Source organism: Haemorhous mexicanus, chromosome 12 (assembly GCF_027477595.1).
Source record: "Haemorhous mexicanus isolate bHaeMex1 chromosome 12, bHaeMex1.pri, whole genome shotgun sequence".
Lineage (NCBI taxonomy): Eukaryota > Metazoa > Chordata > Aves > Passeriformes > Fringillidae > Haemorhous > Haemorhous mexicanus.
This window is the reverse complement of record NC_082352.1, coordinates 15596112-15606295: the sequence shown is the minus strand read 5'-3', so window position 1 is coordinate 15606295 and position 10184 is coordinate 15596112. Positions and strand designations below refer to the sequence as shown.

Below are 10184 nucleotides of genomic sequence, written 5' to 3'. Positions count from 1 at the left end.
GGCTGCTGTGCTCTTTGGGCTGAGGGGAGCTGGGTTTCCTGGGCTATCAGATGTCCAGGCACATCCTTCTGCTGCCTTCAGCTGGAACATTTGCTCCACTCTGCTGTATAGCTCAAGACCACCAAACATGCAGAGCTGTGTCCGTGAGTTGGAGCAGCTGGGTGCTGAGCCAAGAGTCAGGCTCCAGCAGGATGGCTCCCAGCACTGCCAGTGTTGGACTCTGATATCCTAAGCCTCAAGGGCAGCAGAATTGTGTCTGCCACATGGTGATAGAAATTGGCTGGGGTTTATGGTTTTGCCACAACCATATCCAAGGAGCACTATTGAAGATGCACAGTGAGCACCCAAGAGTGAAAATGGTGAGGCTGAGACAGTTCTAGCTCCTGGACTCTCCTTCCCAACCTTGCTTTTGTCCTCTTGGGCCTTTAATGTTGATACCCTGCAGGTTCAAATGCCAATGGCATTTCTGCTGCTCTGCATGAGGAATGTCCATAGCAGACCTGTGGCAGTAAGCAGAAGGAACAAGTCACATTGGGGTGCTGCTGCAGAGTCCAGCATGGGCAGAGCAGTCCTGAGCTCAGCACCAGAGGGTAACAATGACCACAAGCTGCAGCCTAAGGCCATAAGAAAGCTGGGTTAAGGTCCTGACAGCAGAAGTCCTGATGCTTCAGCTCCCCATTACTGCAGACACACTGAGGTCTGACATCCTCAAGCACTTTCTCCAGCACTAAATAAAAGGTTTTTGCTAGGGTGTGAACTCTCCCACCAGCTGGAGGCAGTACCTTGGACCAGCTGTTTTCACCACAAGACACTGTGGCTTTCCATTAGGAAGAAGCAATGATTTGCAGGAGGACAGCTTTCCACAATCCTCTGAAATCATATCATGGTCCCTGGCCACTGTCTGGCAGCTGTGCCAGGCCCTGCTCCAAGCCTCCACCAGTGCCTGCTCCAAGCCTCCACCTTGGCATGGGATGCACGTCGTGGTTACTTTCATCTTTGAGGCTGGCTCAAGTTTCTTTGTTTCCTCTTTGAAGTCAAGGGGACCTTCCTTTGGGAAATGATTTTGTAGGAGTCTGTTCCTGCACTGCTTTTGACACGTCCTGAGAGCATCTCAATGAGCTGCCTTGAGCTGCAGGGGGGGCAAAAGGAAGTTCCTGCCGGGGGATGGAGTTTTCCCCCCGCTCCTGTGCCCGGTGCCGTGGATGGCACACCCGCAGCTCGTGCTCGGTGGCACGCCCGGCACGGACACGGCACGGCCCGGTCCCCATCGCTCTCAGCAGCCGCAGCTAAGCCCCGCTAATGCCTTGTGGACACGCTGTTGCTGGGGTGACCGTGTACATATTGCACAACCTCCGAAACACTTCCCTCTGTTTTGTAGCAACTCGCGCTAGACAAGCGGCGCTCCCGCATAACCTCATCCCACCCCAGACACGACCGAGCCAGAGACTCATTCCTGGAACGGGATGAGTCCCGGGAGGCTGCGGTGCCCAGCCTCGGAGGGAGCGAGGGGCACAGAGGATGGGGGTGAGCTCAGAGGGTGCTCGGAGGTTGTGCTTGTGCCCTCGTGCAAGCTCTGAGCTGCACCCTGAGCAATCACGGCACTCCGAGCTCTGTGTGAGGGTGGGGAGAGGGACACAGCCTCAGCAGGAAGCAGCCCAGCAGCCGAAGCTACACCTCGGGGATGCAGCTGTGTGTGAGCCTCGGTGTGTCCGGGGTGAGCGCTAGAGAATTCGGCTCATTGTGTCCCTGGGGCGGGAGACAGCCTGGGAACATCCTGACCTTGATAAGAAGGGAAGAGCCCCCGGCGAGCAGAGCACTGGGCCGTGTCCATGCTCCTCCATCACTTCACAGGCCCTGTGCAGCCTTCCTCTCAATTCCTGCCCGTCCCGTGGGCTGCGGACCAAGTCACAGCCTCCTCCCGGGCTTCCTTTTCCGGGCTGCATGAGGAACAGCGGGAGCCGGCCAAGGACCACGCTCCATCCCAACAGGGCTGTCATGGTGACAACAAACGCACAACAAACCCCAGCCCTCAGGAACCGAAATCTGACCTGCTCAACCCGACCCCGTGGGCAACCCAGCAGCCGTGGCTCAGTGCCCCCTCACCCGGCTCTCCCCGTGTGCCATTGCTTGGCTCCTTGGGCTCTGCAGCCCCAGGGCCAGCTGAAGCTCCTACAGAAGAGCTGCCCACATGTCCAACTCCTCCTCCACCTGCTGCTGGCTCGGAGCATCCAGGCTCCCACGCTGCCCACAGCTGCCAAGTCCTGCTGGGTGCTCCAGCTGATATTACCTGGCTCCTGTCTGGAGGTGTCAGCTGGAAGCAGAGCCAGACACCTGCTTTGGTGGGGAGCTGCAGGGCAAGCTAAGGATGAGGCTGTACCTTCATCAAGACTTAACCACCCTCCTCTGTGTGGCATTAGTTATTCCCTTGTCCTTATAACAGAGAGTTTACAGCTCCTCCCCACCTTTCTGCAGGTGGGATCACACCCCTGGGTCCTTGATGGCCTGCAGAGAGCTTGAAATTCTCACTTCACAGCCAGGCACTGTCCCCTCTGACCCTCTGTACTTTGGAATCTGCTTTCACATTGTATGAGGAGCAGGAAGAATGTGTGATCAGGAGAGTCCTGTGCCACCCGCTCCATGTAGCTCCCAGGCTCTCTGGCCATGTCTGAGCTCTACCAGGATAAACCAGAGAGAGGAAAAACACTTGGAGAGATCTGCCTGGACTCTGGCATCAGGTGAGCCTCCGCACTTGCCCTTCCCACTCTGAACTTTCCCCTCCAGGATGTCCTTGCCATCCTGCCTCTGGCTGGGCTGTAAAAGAGCAGCTCTTGAGGGGCCACAGGGTTGGATGGGGGGAATAATAAAGTGGGGTCCTTCATGTGTCTGACCAGCTATGCCTACACAAAGGGGCCAGGGGCTGTGACACACCTGAGGCCTCAGGCACCAGCCCTGGCACTCACCTCTGAAGTGAGAGGTAAAGTTAATGATCCCAAACTCCCAGAGCTGGCTGGTGGTTACCTCTGGAAGTCTCCAGACCCTAATCCAAGAGAGAATCAGTGTGAGTGGGTTGCTCATGGCTTTGTTCAGTCAAGAACAGGCAATAGTGTCCCAGGAGAGAACAGGTACCCCTCAGCCAAGTGGGGGAGGTTGTCACTGGGGCTGTGCCCTACAGCAGAATGCTCTGGGTGCACAAGCAGAACTGATGCCCTGGGACAGCTCAGCCATGGGGACACCTGTGTTTGTCCTTAAACCTGCAGCTTCTCTGGACAGGGAGCAGGGCAGACAGACCACAGGGTGCCAAAGACTGATGTTTGAGCCACTTCCCAGTCCCCAAAGCTGCTGATTTGTCCTCAGGACCCCCAAGGCAGCAGCAAATCTCACACTGTGTGTCCTGGCTGTGCAGAGCTTCTGCTGGTGCTGTAGCTGATCACCCACAATGCCCTGCACCCCCGAGCGATGCCAGGAGGGCACAGGGATCAAAGCAGGCTCTGGGCAAACAGCTGAGGTGGGGCAGTGAGTAAGAGATGTGGGTTGTGCTGGAGCTCCATGACAACCACAATATTTGGGTACTGGCTCAGCTCACAGCACCCACTGGGAGCCCTGCGTGTGGTCATGCTCTGGGCTGCCAGGGTGGGCAGTGCTGGCATGTGGCTGCTCCAAGTGTGTTCCACTGGGCCACAGGTGTTCACCACAGTCCCTGACACACCAGAGGGGTTGGCATTGTCTCCTCAGCCTGGGCAGAGGCCCTGGTCTGTGGTGTCACCCACCAAGAGGACAGTTCCTCTATGGGGGCATGGTGACCGTGTGGGGCAGGGGAAGGGCTGTAGGGTAAAGCACAGCTGGGGTGCCGGGGGAGCCTGTGCTGAGGGGGTCAGGGAGAAACCTCGTGGGTTTATGGTCGGGCCTCGGGGGGTGCTAAGGGGACCTTGTGGGACAATGCTGGGGCTTTGTAGGGTGATGGAGAGACCTTGTGGGGTGTAGGAAAGACGGATCAGGTGCCGGTAGGGTCTCTTGGGGAAGCAGAGAGGCTTCCTGCAGTGGTGGAGGGTCCCAGAGGTGGTCCGGGTCCGCTGCCCGGGCTCCATCTCCCCGCCCCGAGGGCGCTCCCGCTGTGCCGCGGCCCGGGGGAGGCGGGCGGGGGCGGCCCGGCCCCTCCCGTCTCCATGGCGGCGCCTTAAACAGGCGGCGGGGCCGCCCCCGCCCGCCTCAGAGCGCGGCGCCGGGACGTGAGCGAGTGACCGGGAGGTGACTGAGTGCCCTGGAGGTGAGAGACAGAGCGGCCGGGACCCCCCGCACCCGCGGCCCCTCCGGTGTCCGTCCCGGGGCTACTGCACGGGGAGGGAGGAAACCCGGGGAGTGGCCGGGCGGGGGTCGTCGCTGCCCCGGCACCCCGCAGCCGCCGGCAGTGACCTCCCAGCCGGGCGGGGAGAGCCCCGGCTGCCGCTGCGGGGCCGTGCGGGCCCGGGGCTGTGGGAGCCCGCGGGAGGACGAGGCCGGGAGGGGACCGGCGGCATCCCCGCCCCGCCGCGCCTCCTTAGCGACGGTCGCCAGGCAACGCCCATCCTCCCTAGCGACGGTCTTAGGGACCACTCCCCGGCTCCCGCCGAGGCTCCGGGGCCCCATGCCAGCTTCTCTTGCCCGGGCACCCACCGGGCGAGGTACCCTCTCTGCACCTCGGGATGCCGGAGCACCCCTGGGTGCTGGAGCTCCCCGGAGTTCGGCAGTGCCGAGTCCTAGGCGAGATTCTGTGGGTGCTCAGCCCGTGGGGAGGGATGCTGAGCCGCCAGGGCGAGGCTGGCGAGGCGATGGCAAGCGGGGATAGGACAGCAGCAACAGTGCCGCCACGGGATGCAGAGACTTGTTGGCTGCTGGTCACCTTGCAGGGCATCACGCTTGGCCCCCCCTGGGGGCAGGTCACAGGGCTGGGGTGCTGCAGCTCCACGCAGGGGGATGGAGGCAGGGGAGAGGTGGGGCTGAAGGCAGGCGGCGGTGCCGCTTCTCCTGATGTGCGAGCGAGCGGGAGGAAGGCGGACTCATTGCGTCATTCCCGGAGAGTACTCCCGAGGGGACAGGCTGATGCACTCACTCCCCGCCAGCCCCGGAGCCGACAGCCTCGCTGCTGACAGCTCTCGACCAGGAGCCTCCATTCCCCAAGACACCTTCTTGGCTTTCGGCCTCGGGGCTCATCCGAGCCCGCTGTCAGCCCTCACCCCACGCCCGCAGGTGCTGCCAACACCCCGATCCTGCTGCAGAGCCTCCATCCTCGCCAGCCTTCCTCCTCCTCCTCCTCTTGCTGCCCTCGAGGGCCTTGAGCAGCCAGCTGAGCTCTGCCTTGCAGGCAGCAGGAGCCTGGGTGGTGCCGGGCCCATCTGCCCTGTGCTGCAGCCCCATGGCCGGGAATGCTGAGGTGGCATCCCTGGAAGAGAGCTTCCGCAAATTCGCCATCTACGGCGACACCAAGGCCACGGGGCAGGAGATGAACGGCAAGAACTGGGCCAAGCTGTGCAAGGACTGCAAAGTCACCGACGGCAAAAGCGTCACCAGCACCGACGTGGACATTGTCTTCTCCAAGGTGAAGTAAGTGACTTGGATGCTTTTGCAGTTTGGGCAGGGTGTGTGTGTCTGGGTGTGGGGTCCTCACAGAGCTCTGCTACCCCTGCTGTGTGCCCAGACTATCCATCCCACTTGTCACAGAGCTGTGGGAGCTGTCCTGCAGTGTCCCACCTTCAGGGGGGACATGTGGCTGCCTCTGCGAGACCTAATGATAAATCAACCCAAATTTGGGGGTGGGAGGCTCAGATTTAGTGCAGAGATTGTGCCCCTGCTCCCACTCCAAGAACTGGGGTGGGCCTGGTTGGCTCTGCCAGGTTCCCATCTCTCAAGAGGTGCCACAGGGAACAGAGGAAGGTGCTCAGGGTTGTCCCATGTGATGTGGCCCTTCCTGGGCCTGGCCAGCCAGCGCCCAAGCTTGGAGAGGATCCTGGTCCATGGCAGTCACAGGGGCAGCTTGAAGGGCTAAAAGGCTCCTGGAACTGCTTTTAGGGTCCCTGGGGACACAATGATGCTTCATGTTCCACACCAGGGTGCAGGAACAAGGATGCGTGGAGAACCTGATTCCTCCATGTGCCTTGTCCAGGAATTCCCATTTTCCTGGGTTGGATCAGGTGGAGCTGAGCACTGGGAGGTTTTTGGGGTGCAGGAGAGCAGGCTGCTTTGCTGCCCTAGAGATAAGGACCAGGAGCTCAGGGGAGAGATACTCTGTGCATGTCCTTCCAAATTTGACTGGAGGATTGATGCCTGCCAGGGGAGAGAGTGTGGCGGGCAACCCAGGCAGGCTGGGAACAGTAGGGATGGATGCACTCTTCTCCTGACACCAGCACCAAGTCTTAGAGCACTTCCATGCACCCTGGTGTTTGGTAACAGGGACTTCAGCATGTGGCTGAAAAGATCCTGGAGCTCAGCACCAGCTGTGCCCAGTCCAACCCATCCAGCTGTAGCTGAATTTCAGAAGTGGGTGAGGGTAGGACAAAGTCAGGATCTCTCTGATGCAGCTCATCCCATTTGGAGGCATTAGCCAAAGATGTGCTGGTGGCAGCCTGAGTTGTGTTCTTGCAGAGGGAAGACAGCCCGCGTCATCAACTATGAGGAGTTCAAGAAGGCGCTGGAGGAGCTGGCCCCCAAGAGGTTTAAGGACAAGAGCAAAGAGGAGGCCTATGAAGCCATCTGCCAGCTGGTGGCAGGGAAGGAGCCCATTAACGTTGGTGTCACGGTGAGTGAGGAGCCCCTGGGCTGTGGGAGCAGGAGCGATCACCAGGAGGGGAGGATGGAGCTCTGCCCACTGCACGGATGCTTTCTAGGAGACCCCATGGCCCTGAGTGAGGGGGGACCTGAGGGTTTCATAGGGCACAGGGGGCACAGCAGGGTCTTTGAGTGTCAGGAGCTTATGTGGGGCAAGGGTTGGAGCTTGTGTGGGAAGGGGATGGAGCATCTTCTTGTGTCCCATGTCCCATCTCCCACTGCAGAAAGCCAAGACAGTAGGAGCTGTGGAGAGGCTGACGGACACCTCCAAGTACACGGGCTCCCACAAGGAGCGCTTCGACGAGAGCGGCAAGGGCAAAGGCAAGAGCGGGCGGGAGAACATCGTGGACACCAGCGGCTACGTCAGTGCCTACAAGAACGCGGGCACCTACGACGCCAAAGTCAAAAAGTAGGGACGGGTGCCCGTGGCGCCACCGCCCCGGTCCCTGCGCGCCGGCCGTGGGGTCGGTGCACAGCCCCGGGACGTGCCCGTGAGCTGGGGCCCGGGAGGCTGCGCTGGGGCCGGCCTCGGGCTGGCGGGATGTCGGCCCCCAGCGCTGGGGGGATTGAGGAAGGCGCCTGGCCAAGAGCTCTGCCCCAGCGCTGCGCCGTGCCCCCCCCGTGCTGCGATCCCCCCGCCCCTCCGTGTCCCCCGTGCTGTCACCGCCGCCCCACACCGCACTAACAGCACTGCTCCTCAGGGCTCCCCTGCCCCGCCGGCACCCACACCTTCCCTACCTCAGCCCCGGCTTTCGGGGCACCCTCCCTTGTCCCAGCGGGGACCGCCGCCTGTCCTCCCCTCCGTTGACCTGCCTTAACCCCGCAGCAGTTCCACCGCAGCCGCCTCCTTCCTTCCCCACCGGTGCCCTCCCCTCGACGCTGCCTGGCTCTGCCGCTTGCCCGGCACTCGAGGCTCGGACCCTGCGGTGCCGTTTGCGCCGGAGCTGCCGGGATGCTCCCGGCCCAGCCCCGGGATGCACCCCGCGAGAGTTTGGAGTCTCCTGGCCATCGGTAAAGGTCTCCGACCTGAACCCCCGTGGCCTCCCGCTCCCTTCGTGAAGCCCAAACCAAAGGATGCTGCAGGCCCGCTCTGTAACCCGGCTCTGCAATAAACCCCGTCCGCACTGATGCTCCGCTCTGGTTTGTTCGTGGGCCCGAGCCCCTCCGGCTGCTCGCCCGGCCGGACAGAGGGGGCTCGGCCGCCCCGGGGCAGCTGCGCCGGGGGCTTGGCCCTGGCCACCGAGGATTTTGGCAGCTCCTGGCTGGCCCCGAGTTGCCTGAGCAACCGCAGGCACACAAACACGATCGCCTGGCTCCCACTGCTGCTCTGTTTGCAACCAAACACACGAGCTCCTGGTAACGATCCCTGGGAACAGGCCGGGATCCAGGACGGGACGGCAGCTCCGGGATGGGATGGTCACTCGGCGAGTGCATGAAACCGGGTGTGGGGGCTGTGACCCTGGCCCCAGGCACGGGCTGAGCCTGCTGCAGCGCTGCTGGGGTGGCATGCCGGGATCTGCAGCTGCATATCCACCTCCAGGGTCATCCACTCAGAGCCAGGCTCCCTAAATAACCCACAGGGGTTATCCCAGGTGCCTCAGCTGTGGCACTGGCACTGCTCAGGACGTGAGGGATGTGTCAGGGGCACACATGAGGCTGGGACTGGCTCACTCACTGCCATGGCACAGCACTGCACCTCTGCATCCCAGACACCTGCTTTGGCAAACACAGGAGAAGGAAAAGCTTGTCTGGTTGTCTTCTTCCAGGATGGATTCAGTCCCACCCTCACTGAGGGTGCACCAGTGGTGGGCTGGAGTGGGGGCTGGGGGATGTTAACTCTCCTTTCTCCTCTGAGAGGTTGGAGGGAGTTTGTGGCTCTCTGTCCCTAAAGGCTCTTTATGAACAGCCAAAGTTTCTTCAAAAGTTGTTGCTTATGAAGGGAGAGGCAGGGGGTCTTTAACCCTTTGCTGACTCCATTGCCCAGCTGCACAAATGAGCTGCAGCATTCCCAGGGCCAGGCTGCCCTGCACGCCTTGAGGTCTGGGGAAGTGACTCAGCCCTGTCCTTGGAGGCTTGGCAAAGGAAAATTATTTTGGGAAGAGGTGAGCAGGTCAGGCCCCACAGGACTCATCCCCTGCCTCTGTGTGGCCCTGGTCAGGCCCTGGTTGTGGAGCACAGGAGCTCCCAGGTGGGGACAGCTCTGCAGGGGAGTTGCAGGTGTTGATGTGTTTTTGATACAGGGAAATCAAGACTGGGAATCACAGAATCCTGGAATTATTTGGGTTGGAAGGTACCTTAAAGACCATCTCATTCAGCCCTTGCACCATGAGCAGGGATTCCGTGTTGGTCCCAGCCCAGCCCAACGTGGCTGTGAATGTTTCCAAGGGATGGGGCATCCCCACTTCTCTGGCCAGCCTGGGCCAGGGCCTCCCCACCCTGCTGCTGAGGTGATGCCACTGCTGCTCAGGTGATGGCTCATCCAAGGCAGGCCTGCAGGATCTCCCAGGACAGCCAGCCCCATCAGCCAGCCTCTCCCTGCTCTGAATCCTGAACAGAAGCAGCTTCCTCACAGCCTGTGGAGTCCCTGCAGAGGTCAGGTAAGAGCTCACAGCTCTCACAGCTCCCACCTGCTGCCACCCCCTGCACAAGGATGCTCCTCACCCACTCCAGTGCCTCTTCAAGTCCTTCACCACTTTCTCCACAGTTTATACAGAATTTCTCCCCTCCAGCCTTCTCAGTTCTGGAGGAGGCAGCTCCAGTGCCCCCTGTTCCCAGCACAGAAAAGGCATCTCAGTCATGCCAAAAGCAGCCCCAGGAGAATTTGTGCCAGTAAAGAGTGGCTGGATCTGTTGGCTGCAAAGTGCCCCAGATCAGCCTGAAAATAATCATGTCCTCTGAGGTGATGGGAACAGCTTTCTGGGAAGACTAAGATATTGATCTGGATCTTCACCAAAAAGGGGAATCTTACTGAATACCAGTGTAATGGTCTGAGAGTTGCTGGCTCTGTGTGTGCATGTTCAAGGCCCCATTCATCCTTGCAGGAGGGTGTGAATGCTCTTTAGAAAGAGCACCTGCAGTACCGTGGCTGTGACCTGATTACAGACACATCCCACAGCTCCTCAAAGTAGTCAAATCCAGCTGGAGACACAGGTAAGTGCAAGGAATATGGCCTTTAAACAGCAGCTTTCCTGAGCAGCATGGGCAGCTTTCCTGGAGTGGTTGGCAGTGGAGCACAGGACTGACAAGGAGAGGCTGGGCTGGATTGCTCAGCACTTGAGAAGACCAAAACCTGAAGAAACTTCCACAGGACTAGCAGCTCCAGCTCTTTGCCCAGTGAAGCTTGAAGTGGTGCCACAGGCTGCTGAGACCTTGGGGCATTAGTTGAA

General features: G+C 60.5%; 1 protein-coding gene across 3 annotated transcripts; it reads left to right on the top strand.

The window, feature by feature from the left end:
• The first annotated feature begins 4154 nt into the window (after nucleotides 1-4154).
• On the top strand, nucleotides 4155-7926 carry TPPP3 (tubulin polymerization promoting protein family member 3). Of its 3 annotated transcripts, none has more exons than XM_059857258.1 (4): nucleotides 4155-4264; nucleotides 5224-5577; nucleotides 6616-6769; nucleotides 7023-7926. In XM_059857258.1, the coding sequence occupies exons 2-4, from the start codon at nucleotides 5390-5392 to the stop codon at nucleotides 7209-7211; spliced, it is 531 nt and encodes a 176-aa protein (XP_059713241.1). In that variant the 5' UTR covers nucleotides 4155-4264; nucleotides 5224-5389; the 3' UTR covers nucleotides 7212-7926. The 3 variants fall into 3 exon arrangements, with proteins under 3 accessions (XP_059713241.1, XP_059713243.1, XP_059713240.1); XM_059857260.1 differs by having other exon boundaries at nucleotides 4158-4264; nucleotides 5339-5577; XM_059857257.1 differs by lacking the exon at nucleotides 4155-4264 and having other exon boundaries at nucleotides 5076-5577.
• Nucleotides 7927-10184: the final 2258 nt, after the last annotated feature.